At 52.4% G+C, this 16,508-nt stretch overlaps 5 protein-coding genes across 5 annotated transcripts; 3 read left to right on the top strand and 2 right to left on the bottom strand.

Annotated features, from left to right (window-relative positions):
• Positions 1–455: 455 nt before the first annotated feature.
• Positions 456–2,783, bottom strand: G6M90_00g001560 (uncharacterized protein; the record flags this gene model as incomplete). The annotated part of the gene is made up of 4 exons (XM_066129511.1): positions 456–1,268; positions 1,356–2,280; positions 2,340–2,536; positions 2,619–2,783. 4 exons carry the CDS (start codon positions 2,781–2,783, stop codon positions 456–458), a joined length of 2,100 nt encoding a protein of 699 aa, XP_065985943.1.
• Positions 2,784–6,393: 3,610 nt separating this feature from the next.
• Positions 6,394–9,212, top strand: isp4_1 (Sexual differentiation process protein isp4; the record flags this gene model as incomplete). Its single annotated transcript, XM_014687434.1, has 7 exons — positions 6,394–6,648; positions 6,747–6,907; positions 6,972–7,166; positions 7,239–8,246; positions 8,331–8,625; positions 8,683–8,941; positions 9,001–9,212. 7 exons carry the CDS (start codon positions 6,394–6,396, stop codon positions 9,210–9,212), a joined length of 2,385 nt encoding a protein of 794 aa, XP_014542920.1.
• A 2,599-nt stretch (positions 9,213–11,811) lies between these two features.
• On the top strand, positions 11,812–12,693 carry CSP41B (Chloroplast stem-loop binding protein b; the record flags this gene model as incomplete). Its single annotated transcript, XM_014687435.1, has 1 exon — positions 11,812–12,693. The coding sequence occupies one exon, from the start codon at positions 11,812–11,814 to the stop codon at positions 12,691–12,693; it is 882 nt and encodes a 293-aa protein (XP_014542921.1).
• A 268-nt stretch (positions 12,694–12,961) lies between these two features.
• Positions 12,962–13,705, bottom strand: G6M90_00g001530 (uncharacterized protein; the record flags this gene model as incomplete). Its single annotated transcript, XM_014687436.1, has 1 exon — positions 12,962–13,705. One exon carries the CDS (start codon positions 13,703–13,705, stop codon positions 12,962–12,964), a length of 744 nt encoding a protein of 247 aa, XP_014542922.1.
• Positions 13,706–15,769: 2,064 nt separating this feature from the next.
• On the top strand, positions 15,770–16,431 carry G6M90_00g001520 (uncharacterized protein; the record flags this gene model as incomplete). Its single annotated transcript, XM_066129510.1, has 2 exons — positions 15,770–15,951; positions 16,122–16,431. 2 exons carry the CDS (start codon positions 15,770–15,772, stop codon positions 16,429–16,431), a joined length of 492 nt encoding a protein of 163 aa, XP_065985992.1.
• Positions 16,432–16,508: the final 77 nt, after the last annotated feature.

Here is a 16,508-nt window from a genome sequence, read left to right as displayed (position 1 = left end):
AGAAAATAGTGGGGAATCATTACTTGAGACAAATAGTGAAGGAACTAGCTAGGCAGACTTGATGACCTTGATATTACTACGTTCCCTATGAACTTCCTACAGCTCCCTCATCGTCGCCGTGCGACACAGCCAGGCCCAGCAACGGACCACTGCACGACAGACCAATCTGCCTGTCTAGCAAGTACTTCAACACGTCTTAATGGCTGTAGTACGTGGCGGACGAACGAGGTTTACGCCGCGCCCTGTTGGTGCTCCAGCTTCGACGAGCATAGCGACGGCTTCATTTTGACGGGTCGTTCGAAACAGTTGCCAATGCGTGCCAAGCCTGAAAGGATATTGTCACTTTTTTAGAATCCTTGGCGTTTACAAGAAATTCGGTGAGTAATACTGTTAGAGGGTGCTTAGTTCGCAGTTCCTTTGATGCCTGAACATGTTGGGCCCAGTAGACGCATGACTCATGAGTAGGTTAATGCATGCGAATCGTCGCTATTGATCATTTTAGTAGCAATCTTGACACGAATCGGCTTAGGTTCGGGCGGTTGGGCTTTGACCGTAGTCTGGGGTTGATAGTCCTCGGCCCCGGGCGTAGAGGAATCGTCAATCGAATCGTTGCCATCTTTCTTCAAAGCCGGTTCTGCTGTGGTCGATTCAGCAGCATCATCGGACTGTGGCCCCTTTGTTCCAGAAGGTGAGTCCATCACCTCTTCAATTGGCGTCTGTGTATTTCTAGTGTCACGTGGAGAGTCGGCCACAGCTGGCTCCTGTAGTTCGTCGTACGCTGCCTCGGTCCCCGTTAAGAAAAGTTGAAGACATGCCGCAGCAATAGCGTCGTTACCTCTCGCTGCGATCATAGTATCAACACTCCGCGCGGTAAGACCTTCCAGAAATTCTCGCACGGATAAGTGAGCCAGCACAACCACCCCGTTGTGTAAAACAACGAGATTAGCACAGACGTCAAGAATCTCACCGGTCGTGATAGCTTCTAGAGAGTCGGAGCGCCCTGTTTCTCCATCCGGTTCTTCAATCTGAAGAGACGCTGATGCGATAGCGACGAAATTGTCTGCTGTAATAACTTTCTGCCCATATAAGAGCCACTGAAACGTGAAGATGGCTAGTTTTGATGCGTGTCTGCCTGATTCTAGAATTGTGTTGTAGATCTCCCAATAAGAGCCTTCGAGGGTAGGTGGCAGTTTTCCCAGTCGATTACGAATGTCCGCTGCAACTTTGAGTGGCAAAAGGGACTGAATCTGGAGCTCAACCCAACGAAACTAAGCGGCTTGCATGAAAGAAGCGATGTCCTCAGCATTCTCATCAGCATCAACGTATATATTGGGTGATTCTGCGAGCTGCAAGACGATATCGTAGTTATCTCTGCTCGAGATAAAGATTTTGAGTAGATTTGGAGACTTTTGAATCCATCTTGACAACACGTCCATGAGCAACTGTCGTTCTTCGTAGTTGACCTCGTCCAGAATGATATTAACGGCGGGGTATTCGGCTAGAAGCTCCAGGACCACCCTTTGAGACTCTTCAATAGACCAAGCCTGATCTTCAAATTCAGAAAACCCATCTATCGCTTCTCGATATTGCTCGACTACGAGGCCAAGTATAGGCTGGTCAGGTCTGAGGCTTGCCAGTTGTCGCACAATGCTTGCGACCATCTTGTCACACTGACCTCGATGCCGCTCAGCAGGGCTTCGAGTGCAGTAGAAATAGGCAATCTTGGTCGTTTGCATAAGCTCATCCGCAACCAGTAAAGCCAGTTTCGTCTTTCCTGACCCAGGTATGCCATGAAGCCACAGTACATAAGACAAGCTCTCTGACCTCCCGTCTATGAAAGCATTGCTGCGTAGCAACCATGCGCCTGACCTTTCCAAGCGCCCCTTTCGTGCGGTTTCGTGGTGTACGGGATACGGAATCGTGGAAATCGCTTTGAGTATGCGCACGCGAGCTTCTCGTTCCAAGCCATCTTGAATGGCCTCCAGGTGGTCGGCGCTTCTTGCGATGGGCCTGTAGAGTTCTTGTAGCTTGTTCTGAAGGACTTCAAACTCTTCTTCGTTCTTCTCTGCTGTCGCAAGGCGTGATAGTTCGTCCACTCTGCGCCATGCCTTTTCGATGGGCTGGAACTTGGCTTCTATGTCTTTTTTTGATACGACTATGCTCTTGAGATGCCGTGCGATGGTGCTGGAGCAGAAGTGGCGGAGCAAATATCCCAGGAACTTTAGAACATTTGTCTGGAGAGTCTCGATTGCTTCAAAAAGTTGAGGGTAAACGTCGAGACTGAGTAAAAAGTTTTTTAGATGACTATTGGCGTTGCAGTCGTAGTTGAAATCACTCACAGGTGATGCTTGGGCTGGAGATATTGCACGTCGAATATACTAGAGATCGTGATGTAATATACCAAACGTTCTATGTAAAAAAGCACGAGGTCAAACGTCTCGGGGTCGTCCACGGCTACTTGCAGCACGAAGCGGACCGCAGCCCAGGGCAGCGCTGCATGCACAGGGTCGTATTGCACGATTATATCACCTATGCTCTAAACACAAGGATTAGCATACAGTTAGCAACACGAGTTGGTCGTGGCGTTTGTGCAAACGCCGGTGCGAGTCGCGACGTACAATGAATTTTGTGATGCAAGCAGACAACTTGTTGAGCACATCACGAATGACAATCTCTCGGCCTTGAATCTTCACTTTCCCCCTCTTCCTTAAGCAGTCCTCCTTCTTCTTAAGAGTTTCCGCGAGGACATCTTGCAAGATACCCAAGGGCAAGCTTTTCGACATCGAGGTTTTTGAACAACGGACGCTCCTCATCGCCCAAGGCGTGAAGAGCAGCCGTCCATTTCCCCTCCTTCTCCGCAACTGAACCATTTTGACTGGCAACTAACCTTGTGGTGACCGAGTCTGCATTCTCTGTTAGGGTTGCATCGTCCGGCGTAGACATTACAAACAAGGATGGTAGATACTGCTCGGGCTAACAACTTAGGCAATCTGCCACAGATTTAAATCCAAAGGGCAACGAGCTAAGGCTCGGGAAGAGGCGGGGGTGGCGTGGTAACACACCAGACGAGTCAATCGGTCACGTGTCGCTATGGAAATGCTAGTACTTTACGAAATCACATAATTTAGCTTGTAGTTATAAGTATATTGAGTCAAGTTACTTACTGAGGCAGGAACTGTACACTTACAGACTCAATGCCTTCTGTACCTTTCGTCTACGTATCTAGGTGAATGCGGACGAAATCAGGACAGCAGAGCGATAAATTGCTGTTGTATTTCCAACAACACCAAACTGACCATCGTGAAGCGACATCAAGACCGCTGGGGTCGATAACCTAAACATAGTTGCCATTCGCCACCTGTAAAAGAGTCACTGGAACCTGGACAAACCTAGAAAATCACGTGGAAGGGCAGCATTGGCCGATAAAACTACAACGCTGACGATTAGCTTCTGCACCCATCAAAGCCCATTCATGTTGAATGCTGCATAAAATAGACCAAAATGCAACTGCATAATGCCTAAAGTATATCCTGGGCCTATAAATACCGGGTCCCAGGAAACTTCTCCGCATATTCATCTACAAAACACCGGCGACTCCCGTGGAAGCATACTGCCACCTTTGGAATCGTTTCCAATTGCAACCTCATGTGACAAACTTTTGGCAGCTTTCCCCATCTCCAGCTGCTTGGCAAAGGTTTTCCCAGTCACAGGCCATTAATGTTGCATTCGGGACGTCGCATTTATTTGACTTGACGGGTGTTCAAGCCCGGGGTTGCCATCTGACGGGTTTGACTTCTCCGTCTGTGGAAAAAAACTCGTTTTGACCTAGACCCCACGGGGTAAGAACCGATTCCCAAAGCTCGACTGAGTTTACAGCGCGGGGAAACAGGGGGGGGAGCATGGTGTGTAGGTGGGTATGATACCGGTTGCCGGGAACTTGCTTGTACATACAACAATGGCTGAGGACTGGTGACGATCCGTGTGTGGGCCCTCGGTTGGTGAGATTGACGGATCCTCGTTCATTTTCCGGCTTGGAGGTGGCAATTGCCCAAATTTGACAAATCGACTGCCCTCGGCGTTGTGTGGAAGAAAATAACAATGATGACGGCGATGTGTTTTACGTAGGAGGATTGATGGCAGATGACGGTTGGGCCCATCCCGAATGCCTAGGTAGTATGTAGTTAGTATTGAAGCCGCTGCTGGCAAATGAGAATCTACCTGTCAGATACCACGTCTGTACTAGACGCAGGCGTATGCGACAAAAGGGCAATGTTGATTCAGCTCCGTCGGCTCACTTTTCTGTCATGTTTCGCAGCTGCCGTTTTGAGCCTGGAGCCGCGCCAATGACCCCAACCATTCCAATGGTTGACAATGGGCGTTGAATACAAGGCGCAATCTACCATGTTGTCTGTGGATGGAAGTGGCCCTGATAAAGGCACTCAAAAGGATCCTTTGCCCAAGTGGGCAGCCAAGCCGGCTATTCGGAATGGCACAGATTGAACGGGGGGCCAGCAAAACGCCGCCTTGGGAGACGCCAATCCCGCCTTGGAGCGAATCGGCGCGTCACCCGCACCCCCTCTACATTCTCCAAGTCCCAAGTCCTGATTCCGGGGTGCGATGGCTGGTGGGAACTTTTGCGTTTCTCCAAAGTCCGCTCATCGCTTCCGTTGGCCAATTCGCCGACTACCCAGTAGGAGGTGAGATCCGTCAAAGGAGCAAACTAGCCAGAGGCTGACCAGAGTAGCTCGATTACGAGGGAGCGTAATCTGTGCTGGGGGAATATTTCCTGTTGTCCTGCAGATGGTTGCGTCCTGAATGGCGGTTTGGTGCCAGCCAAAACGCCTCGGCCCAAGCTGTTGGTGTCGCCAAGTACCTTGGCGATTCAATGCCATCTTGCCAAGCGATCCAACCTTGATAACAGCCAGTGCCAAGCTGGAAGCTACCGCTGTCGAGGAGGCGAGACGGGGGTTCATGCCCATGCAACTTCGCAGATAAGAGGTTAGTAGGTGGTGTTCCCAGTGATGGCTGCTGGGATCATGGCGTTCATGGCCCACCTGACTTGGATGAAGCTCGACAACTTAGATAGATTCGGCGCGTCATTGATGCCCATGGAGGCGGGCGAGATGCTGCGAGTACGGAGTACCACCAATGTGGACCATTGCAGCCGCAGGCCTTATCTCGAATAAAGCCCAAGTCTCACTCACGGTGGCGCCGAACGACCAGACTCGCCTCGTTCCATTCCAGTGGACCTTGGACCCCTTTGTGACTTGTTCCACGGATAATGGTGCCATGTTCGACCGCCCGCCGGCAATCACAATTCTGGCCGCAGAATGGCACAGCAGAGCCTCGTGACATATACATACAGTGGGTGCACATAACCTGATGAACAGACCAGGGGAACGTCGAAGTGCCTTGGAATGCAGGCGAGGATGGAAGCGGGGGGCGAAGGACCGACAGTCATTGGGAAACGCCATTTGTTGCGGCAGGTGCGACCCAGGACCGCACGTGCGACTTTGCAAGACCTGGCTTGTGCGGACAAGCCAAACGACGATGCCTTGATCTCGTCTTCTCCATCTATTGCCAACGAAAAGCTCGCCATCGATTGCAAACATGGTCCTTTTGTCGAAACGCCGCATCCGGCCATCCCCTTGGCGTCGTCGCCACTAGGCCAACTGGCAACTGGTGCCCTCTCTACACCCTCTGGTGGCCCTGGTTCCATTTCCATGTTTAATACTCCGTACTCCGTACACCAGTTCCCAAAGTTCCATTGCCCGGCCCACCCCGGCGCGGGCGCTCACATCAGAATATGGTTTGCTGCCGATCCAGGGCCGCTTGACGCCTCTTGCGCTCTGTCATGCTCTCCTGGTCCCCTGCCGAAGTGGGTGCGCCCGTGTGGAGCTGGGGTAGTTTGGGGATCTGAGCAAAAGATCCTTCATGTGGCCAGTGGTGAGAGGAGTGAGAGGACCAATGGCGAAGAGCGCAATGCTAACATATGCTCCAACCCGTCCATCCTGGCTCATTCCGCATGGTCCCGAAGCTTAGCGTGTGCTACCCTGACCTAATTGATACCGATGGACGGTCGTTCTCGACTCGAGTGGTCCGCGAGACTGATGGAAGTCGGGGTTCGCGGTTGTGGAAGCCAAAGAATGGATTGGATCGCCACTCGACAAGGGCCTTTGTTTGGCTAGTCTGATATCAAAAACTAAGCGTTGCCAGCTATTTAATTCACATATATAGATGTACCGCCGACGGCCAGTCTCGCACTTGCCATCCGATCTTGCCTCCCTTCCCGTTGCTTCTCGCCATTGGGGATCTCCATCTTTCCCACAATCCTCGTTGCAATCTTGCATCCCCTACCATAGAGTAAAGGCCTTGGCACAACCGACTCTCACAATGGGCTTGAAGGACCGTTTCGGCCTCTCGCAGAGGCGAATGTCTGGCGAGGAAGAACTTCCCGCTGGCGTCATGGGTGATCCCACCCATGAGCTCAAGGCCTTCCGCAGACAGCATAAATGGGATCCCTTCTTGGACAACGAGAAGCTCGACACAATTGATGATGCTCTCGCATCAGAAAACGTCGAGAAACAAGCCGTCGTCGACGAAACCCTCATTCAGGAAGACTCTCCCTACCCCGAAGTCCGCGCATCGGTACGTTTCCTCGCCTCGCCTGGCCTGTTTGACGGCGTCTTGACGAAGATCTGTACCTCAGGTTAGTTTGGCTGACGCTGACAATGCCATTTATCTAGGTCCCCCCATCCGACGAGCAGGACATGCCTGTTGACACTATCCGAGCTTGGTTTCTTGGTGCGGTGCTGTGCACAGTCGTTGCCGCCTGCAACGTTCTTCTCTCCATGCATGTCTCATCCGCCAACATCTCATCCACTGTGGTGCAGTTAATCGCCTACCCGTATGTCACAAATCATTGTAATCTAATCACACCATGACAAGTTGCTTACATTCGATCCGCTCAGACTAGGCGTCGGTTTGGCCAATATTCTCCCGAACAAGGAGCGCAGCTTCTTAGGCTGGAAGTACAACCTCAACCCCGGGCCGTTCAACGTCAAGGAGCACACCATCATCACCATGATGACTGCTGCTGGCTCAACTTACAGCTACGCCATCGACATCTTGCTGGCCCAAGAGGTCTTCTACAAGCAAAGATTTGGGTACGATGACGCTTCATATCCGTTTGCACTTGCTATACCTATATCTTGGTGCTGATAAACTCAATTTTACAGATGGGGCTTCCAGATCCTGCTTATCGTCTCCACTCAAGCCATGGGCTTCGGCATTGCTGGTGTTGCTCGTCGTTTCCTGGTCTGGCCTGCATCTATGGTCTGGCCTGCTAATTTAGTAACTTGCACGGTTATGCATTCGCTGCATAATCATGTTCCTTCTGACCCCGCCAGTACGAATGGCTGGCAAATTTCTCGATACAGGTTCTTTATAATCGTTTCGCTAGTTACCTTTGTGTACCAGTGGATCCCTGAAGTCTTTGCCACATTTCTTCAGTACTTCACGTTTGCGTGCTGGATCGCCCCGAATAACGTCATCGTTAACCAGCTATTCGGCCACGTCTCTGGTCTTGGTATCTTGCCCATCACCTTTGATTGGCTTGGTGTGTCATCCTGGCTCGGCAGTCCGTTGCAGACGCCTCTCTTCGCTATTCTTAACGTGGGTTTCGGTCTCCTCATCTGCTTGATTGGAGCTATCGGTCTGGCCTACGGCGGTCCCGTCGAGTACAAGTATTTACCGCTCAGCGCCAATAAGAACTGGGACCGCTTCGCCAAACCATACAATACCTCCCGAATCTTGAGCCCTGACTATACCGTCAACGAGACCGCCTACCAGGCCTACTCGCCCATCTTGCTTGGCGCAACCTTTTCAATTTCCTACGGCATGTCCTTTGCCACTCTCATGTCCACCATCTTCCATTGTGGGCTCTTTTATGGCCCTGATATTTGGCGTCGCGCCTTTAGCTCTCGCTCGGAAGAACCCGATATCCACTTGAAGCTCATGCGCAAGTACAAGGAGGCCCCAGAGTGGTGGTTTGCCATCATCTTCGTTGTTTCTTTTGCATTTGGCATGATCGCCTCGCAAGTCTGGACCACTCACTTGCCATGGTGGGCATACATTGTTTGCATTTTAATTGGGATTGTTTTATTCGTCCCTATCGGCATGATCCAGGCCATCACCAATCAGCAACCCGGTCTCAACGTCGTCACTGAGATGATTTTCGGCTATATGTGAGTTTCCTACCTGCCGAAAGTTTGTGGTAAAACTTTACGGGTGTGTTGCGGAGTTCTGGTAGCTAACTTTTCCTCGCCTAGGCTCCCCGGACGCCCTATTGCTATGATGTTGTTCAAGTCCTGGGGATACATGACCTGTGCCAACGGCCTGACCTATATTTCTGATATGAAGATTGGCCACTACATGAAGGTTCCTCCTCGCAGCATGTTCTACGCCCAGGCCTTTGCTGTGGTTTGGTTGTCTATTGTGCAAATTGCCACCTATAACTTTGTTATTGGTAACATTAAGGGAATTTGCACGGATGAGCAGGCTCAAGGACTGATTTGCCCCAATGCTGCCACTTTCTATAATGCCAGCGTTATCTGGGGTGTTATTGTAAGTTGGCCCATGATTTTTGCCCACATGAATGCTCTTCTAACCCGCCATTGACAGGGCCCGAAGCGCGTGTTCGGTGCCGGTGGCATCTACTCTTGGACTAACTGGTTCTGGTTCATTGGTGCCGCTTGTCCAACCATTCAGTACTTCGTCGCCAGGCGCTACCCCCGCTCTTTTGCTCGATATATCATCTGGCCTGCCATCTTTAGTGCTTGCGGCCTCGTTCCTCCCGCTACCCTTTACTATCTTCTCCCTTGGGTCATTGTCGGCGTCATTTTCAACGGCTTCATCCGACGCTACTTCTTTGGCTGGTGGTGTAAGTTTGCTCTTCACTGTCTGGAAACGCGAGTGACCCGTCCTAACCATTTGTCACAGCTCAGTACAACTTTGTTCTCTCCGGCGCGCTGGATATCGGCTCACGTCTTTGCGTCGTTATCGTCGCCCTTGCCCTTGGTCTCAGTGGTAAGAACTTCCCTGACTGGTGGGGAAATGTTGTCTACACTGAGACATTGGATTACACGAGGAAGGCTGTTACGCGGAAGTTTATTCCCAACGTCACGGAGCCCATTGGCCCGTCATCATGGTAGTTTATTATATGTAGCATTTGCAGCGGGGTATTAGCGACATTTGTCATATTTCTCATGATATTCGTTACGCATTCGACTGACGCATGTAGCTGGCCTATAGTGCAATGAATAATGTGAAGCGTCTTGTTCCATTCGGTGTACTTGAGACATGTGTCGTATAATGTCCCTTGCTTTGATAAACGTCAGGGAAGGCGTAGTTACGGAAACCAACCTTTTCAAGTTTATATATCGTAGCGACGGCTGTTTTTAGTTGGTGGTAAAGGCAGCAAACCTGCATGGACATGTGCGCACACAGTCAGGTCCTGCTTCATATTTCGAGAGAAGACCTTGATACCCCGGACCACTGTCCTGTAGCTTGGACAAGTCTCAAAGACTGTGCTGCCATCACTTCACACACTTTCACTGTGCTCCAGGCCACGTCTCGAATCCGCCCCACGTCAACTTCACCCCTTTCTGGCACTCATCATTAGAAACGGTTTGATCCTCTTAATCTCATCCATGAAGTCACTGCGGCCCCAACCCGAACGGGAGGCCGCAGGTTCCGTGGGAAGTCACAGATAAGTTTGTCCATACTTCTGAAATATTGATCTGCTAAAATAGGCTTCCTACTAACGAACCGAATCGCACAGTGTGCGGGAGCGACACCACATGTGTTGCATCTTATCCGGAGAAGTACTCTCGTACTTGTGTGATTGATGTCGTCTACAAGTTGTTCAGCATTCAAGAAACAAAATTGTTTAGCACTATTGTGGATGCGGAGTTTTCCTTTGCATCACGCCATCGAGTTGCCTACACTGCTTTCACCGGCGTTGCTCGTCCTGTCATATTGAATAGATGGCTCAACTTGGAAAGTAGTCCAGCTTCCCGAGTCCAAAGGCGCGACTTGGCATCGCTGATGGCAGGATTAAAACCGTTGCTATGCTATGCTTGGGTCTCGAGTAATAAATGGCACAGGGCTTTAAGTAGGACTATACTACCCTAGAGGCGATCACGATTGTGTATCAAAGAGATGAAATACACTAGCCTGGCCATGAATTAACTTTGATTGTATAATCTAAGATACTTCAAACATCGGTGCAGTTGCCATGACAAGAGACCTAACGGCTGAATATCGAGCCCGAAAGTCAATACTTTGTATCTGCAATTGAACTTCCTGGTCGAGCCCCTGAGCAGTTGTTGTAGTATTTAAATCTAGAAATATGGACTACGTTGAGTCACGTACTATATACACCCCAACACTCTCCACGTTAAATCTTATAAGAACACGTCGTCTAGTCAAGGTAAACTTATGGATATGGTGGACCAGTTAGCTGTCAAGCCTGTCGGCGTTAGTGATCACAGGAGTGCATCCTCATGCCTGCATTATAGCCAGCCGTAAGCACATCACATAAAAAAACACAGCTATAAGAACCTTTTATAAACGTCTGGTGTGGTTATGAGTACTCTAACGGTCAAAAGGTGCCTCAAGGACTCCGCCCTGCAGCGAGGTGACCCCTGTGACAAGGGCTAAAGGCTTGGAGCAACATGACTCAATTCATCTAATAACAGTCTTTGCTAGGTCTCGTGACCGTAGCCCTTGTGTAACCGTGTGACAGCCCCTGAGACGGCAATATAGTCAATGCCGGCCTGGACGTCGTGTGCAGCGAGGACAGTAACGCCATTTTATTTCTCTTCCTCTGTCGCAAATATCTCTACAAAGCCCTCAACTTGAACCCCCAACTCCAAGAATAGCACTCATGCACGTCGTCACTCGTCACCATGCGAAGATGATTCCTAACCCCCTTGGCTAGTCACTTCATGACCCGCTCGCCTTCCTTGTCGTGATGATCCAATTTCCAGGACTTCTCGCCGTAGCAGGGTCAGTCACCACAGCCGGCGCCGTATGCGCCGTGTACGGAGTAGGTTGGAGCGTATTGTATTCGAAACTTCCAACCCTAACCCTCGCCCTATGAATTGTGATCAGTCTTAACGCCGATATGCCGACCAAATAGAACAGGCAGGCAGAGCGACTCTACAAGGCTTGCTTCAGGGTCGTCGGAACAGCCATGATGAAGAAATGACATCCGGAGCCCACATTCACCTAGGGTCAGGGTCGTACAGTTCCTCACCGTGCTCCGTCTGAACTCATCTCTCAGTTGTCACATTTCAACATACGATGTCGTCTTGGCGCCTGGGTCTCGTTTATTCCATTTCTCAAAAACAGGTTTCGCCCAGCGCATCCCTGAGCTTGTCGTCTCAACACCATGGCCACATCATGCCGCTGCATGGCCTCATTGGTATCGCCCTGCATCGGCGGCAGTCTACGACTCTACCCAGCGCACACGCTGAAACGCAGAAACCTTGTTTCGCCAACATGACGACGGATGGAATCGCAGCATCGCCAGACCAATGGAGTGGCATCACCGCCACTGGCCCGACAAGTGACAAGTCCCTTGTTGACTGCCGCTCAACACGTTGACGTCGCGCCACCGCATACACCCTGTTCGCTCCTGGAACCGCAGCAGCCGAACATGCCGCCATCCAGTATAAGAACAGCAGGCCTCACCTCCGGTCTCGAGTCTATTTCCAACACATTCGTGCGCAGATCTAAACAGGCGCCATGAAGATGCTCATCCTCGGAGGGACCAAGTTCGCCGGCCTCCACACCGCCCGGGAAGCCGTCTCCAAAGGCCACGACGTGACCCTCTTCAATCGCGGAACGCGCCCTCCCCCAGCCGGAGTCACCAGCAAGCTCGGCGACCGCCTCGCCCCCAACGGGTACGCCTCCCTTGCCGGACTCGCGTTCGACGTCGCCATCGACACGTGGTCCTCGGACCCGGCCGCCGTCCAGAGCGCCGTGGACGCGCTCGGCCCCCGCGTCCGTCACTACATATACATCTCGACGATAAGCGTGTACGACTTCAAAAGGGGCGCCGCGCCGCACGACGAGTTCACCCCGCCATGGGACCCGGGCGACACCGACGTCCCCTACATCCGGGACAAGCTGGCAGGCGAGGCCGTCGTTTCCGGCGCCGGCCCAGCCCACACCCTCATCAGGCCGGGGGTGATCCTCGGCCCGGAAGAATGGGTATGGCGCCTGCCGTGGTGGCTGCTGCGCATGGAGCGCGGCGGCAGGACGCTGGCCCCGGGCCCCCGGGACTCGGGGCTGCAGTTCATCGACGTGCGCGACCTGGCGGCGTTTACTGTCCTGGCCGCGGAGAAGAGGCTCCGCGGGCCGTACAATGTCGTCTCGGAGACGGGGCACGTGTCGTTTGGCGATTTTCTAGGCGAGGCGAACTGCGTTACTGGGGGCCATGCCGAGCTCTGCTGGCTGGAGGCGGAAAAGGTCGTGGACGCCGGGGTCGCGCCGTGGGTGGAAATGCCGCTGTGGCTGGCGCCAGGCGACGACGCGGGCGTGTACTCGTGCGACGGGGGCAAGGCTCTCCGGGCCGGGCTGACGGTGCGGCCGGCGGGGGAGACGATTGCCGATACGTGGGAGTGAGTGGCGGAGCTGGCGGAGCGGCCGGGGACGGCAAAAGTCGGGCTGAGCCCGGCAAAGGAGAAGCAGGTGCTGGATAGGTATTGCTAAGGAGGGAGCAGACACGATACATGGAACAGCAGGTATGGGGGAAACGAGCAGTTCTTGACTATATACGACGTGCGTGTTCAACTCTGGTACAATGAGGGGGGTGTGCAATCTCTGCTCTTATATCTACTCATACGCTGCCCAACAGGTCGAAGCGAGTCCCGTCAACCATTGTCATCAAATGTCAAGAATGGCTCGTCTGAATCTTGTAAAACTGCACCGTGGTAGGACCCTCCCCCTGGTTGTAGTTGCCCGCCTTGAAGTAGCTGCTCGGCGCATCCAAGTCGTACGTGCTCAGCGTCTTGAACGCCTGGCCGTTGATGCTGACAGACAGCCGGTTGCCCTCGTAGCGAATCTCATACGAGAGCCGCTGGCCCTTGGGCACATTGCCGATCGGGGTGCGTTTCTGGCCGCAGGTCCGGCAGGTGTTGACGCCCACGGCCAGGTCGCCCCCGGCGTTGTAGTACAGCTCGGCGACGGGCTTGGTCGAGACGGCGTCGTCAATGTGGATCTGGCCGATGCAAATCTCGCCGTCGTTCTGCGTCACCTTGAGCTCGCCGACCAGGCGGTTCGTCTTGGCCCTGGGGTCCCAGGACGCGGGCTTGACCTCGCGGAGTTCGGTGCGGCAGTGCTTGCTGTTGGGCGTCGTGACGCACTTGCCCGACGACGGGCCCCCGGGCACCTTCATGACGAGCGCGTCGCCCTGCATGGAGAAGAATTCGCTCGAGTAGCCGTTGCAGAGGTCCGAGGTCGAGATTTCCGTGGGGTGGCCCTTGGTGCCGCTGGGCAGCTGGAGTTTCCATTTGGACAGATCCAGGTTGCCGCTGCCGCATGTTGCCCGGGTGTCTTGGGTCGTTGGCACGGCGGCGGCGTGCGCGACCAAGACGGACATGGTGGCGATGGCGGCGGCGCTGCGTGGGAAGTGCATCTTGGCCGAGTGGTAAAGGATGCTATGTGTAGGGAGTAGTTGAAGGGGTCGCTGTGGTGTGAATGGTTCGGGACGCCATGATGCAAAATGGGGTGACCAGCTCTTATATACAATCCGGATGTAAAGCCACACAAGCCTGCGGCATGTCAGAAGTATTAATCCACCTGTTAGAGGAGACTATTCCACGCGACAGCAGACGAGTAAGCAGATAAGACGCCTCACTTGGTGCTGGAACACGCACTTGTAACTTGTCGACTGCGGTGCTCAGCGTGGCTTGATAATGCCGAACTGCTACCATGTAGACGAACGAAGCTGGTGGCCCTGGAAACGCCCGTCAGACATGTACGATTGCCAAGACTAGTCTTGAATCTTCACTCTAGCCAGACTGGTGTTGTAGTCAATCGGCAGACCCGGCAGCAAACATGTACTGCGAGACCAAGTAAATATGCTTTCGATGGAAAACCTTAACAACTCAATTAATCTTTGGTAGTGTAGGTCATGACTTATATAAGTCATAACACAGAAGTGAAAGACGCAGCAATAAAAAAAGACTCTTGTGTTTAATATTATTTTGGGCTATTCTGGCAAAAAGCGGAGACCTCGCACAGCTGGCAGGGTCTTGTTTGCTTTTGTTTCTTTGTTTTTTTCTTGCACTGCCCCTTTGACCGACCCGGATATCTTAGTCTTTTTTTCTGCTAGGGTACTTTTACGGTTCTTCTAGGTTTTTTTTTTTTTTTACATTTGTGGGGCTCGAACTCGTGCGCAGTGAGGCTGCAGGGAATTTTTTTTTCTTAGCCTATTTTTACCTGCTCTTGACCGCTCTGCCAGCTGCTGAGGTCTCCGACTGTACGCTGTACTATTTGGATCTATATAGTGTCTGCTGTTATCCGTGCAACATTGTGCTGCTTCAGAACAAAATTTCAGCTGTGCTGCCATGCACCCCTTTTGTCGGCTTCATTCCAACAAGCCTCCCGACTGCGGCAGCTGTCACAAGGTTCCACGCAACAGTCCGATAGGTGGAAGATTGAATCCGATTCTAATTTTCGACACAAATCGGGCCGAGTTGCTTATTGCGTTGGGGGCAATGTCGCTCGTTGGTGGAAAAATGAAGCGGCAGGGGCCATCTTACACCATCACCCGAATTCGACAACGAAAGACTGGACGACAGGTGCATGCTAATACTAGGTGAAGATGGGTAATTTTGAAGAAACTTCGGCCGTCATGGGATGCAATTCCAGGGCTCACTCTACACTTGTATGCATTCCAGGGTCACGCACAGACAGACGAAAACAGGTGCGATGCCCAGCAGTGCAAGTCAATACAATATGTAGCAGAATATTTGCCCACCAAGTATACATGTACACTAAAACACCACGATATTATCATGTAAAGCGCGATGGCCAGGTACCCAACAGAAATAGTAGCCCCTTCCCACAGGCAATCACTCATCGCCTTCATCAATGCGCACCGTCCGTTCCCGCCGAGTCCTGCTCCAAGGAATGCGCGCACAATCTGCTGCGCGTCCAACACGCAAAATACCATTCACAAGACCACCAGCCATTTGACAGCTGTTGTACACAAATCGTCAAGCAACAGCCGCAAAAGCCCGACGCGATACCGTCCTCCAAATCCTCCACCTCACCCTCCAAGACGTTGGGCTTCCTGTCAATCAGACAAGTATCCAAACCGGGGAGGAAGGTACTTGGTGAGGGGCCAAGGGCCTTTACGATGCCTGCCTCCCAGTCGACGAGGTTGCCGTAGCAGTTCAAGGACAGGACGCTGTAGGATTTCAGGTCTGGCATGGTGTTGATGGTGAGGCATAGTGTACGCAAGTTGGGCTTCGGAGCTGAGTTTTGGGACATGGGATAACGATTGTTATATACAACTTTCAAAAAACGGGGCATAATGAAACATCGCGTCCGCAATGGGACTGGCTACATGACGTCCACGCCCTCTGCTTTTGTTATCTCGAGCTTTGGCGCTTTGAACTTGGCGATTGCGTGCCTAGTCCGGGCACGAATTAGATCACTTGTGCAAAGCCAATAGCAATGAATTAATTCCGCCATGCTGTCCATTGCAAATGCTCCCATCGACCGAAAGGCCAAGACGGAGCTGAATGCAATTGGTCAAATGCGTGTGCAGCCGGTGCCTCCGGAGCCCGCACGGCGTCGCGGCGCCGAAGAAATCGGCCAAGATGCGCCGCGGATGACAAGTACTGGGCCGGCGCGGGTGGCACGCTCTCCACCGTCAGCTGCAGAAGGGTCACTCCGGATGCATCTGTGATTTAAACAAGGGTAGGTAGTACTGCCATTCCATTCTTCAGAAAAGACGCGACACAAACGACACCGTGTAACATCATGATGGCGTGCCGATATGATAGCCTCGTCACTGCTCACGACTAACCGTCCGAATCGAGACAACTCCAGTTCTGGTTACACTCGGGCGACATGGTCCGGCGACAATTTGAACCACCAACATTCGCAGTCTGCCTCCGCCCAGCCGTGCGAGGCGTGATACTGCTGGCATTGTCTCTGTCGAGGATTCCAACACCCATCCTCGATGCAAGTGCCTACCCGGCCGCCAGCGACGAATCAAATGCCTTCATTCTTCCACGGAAGGCCATGGAACACCGCACCGGCCATATCCCGGGCACCAGCGCAAAGAGGGATCTGCTGCAAGGCGCGGCCGCTAACCCGGCACGGCGAACCCTGACAAATCGTCAATAGCCTGACTAACCAAGGCTGTGATCCTAAACGCAGCGGCTGATTGTAAGCCGATTAAACTAGCTATATAATATATATAA

The sequence above is a fragment of the Metarhizium brunneum genome, chromosome 1 (assembly GCF_013426205.1).
Source record: "Metarhizium brunneum chromosome 1, complete sequence".
Taxonomy (NCBI): Eukaryota; Fungi; Ascomycota; class Sordariomycetes; order Hypocreales; family Clavicipitaceae; genus Metarhizium; species Metarhizium brunneum.
Note: the sequence above shows the minus strand (reverse complement) of the source record. Positions and strands in the feature narration are given on the sequence as shown.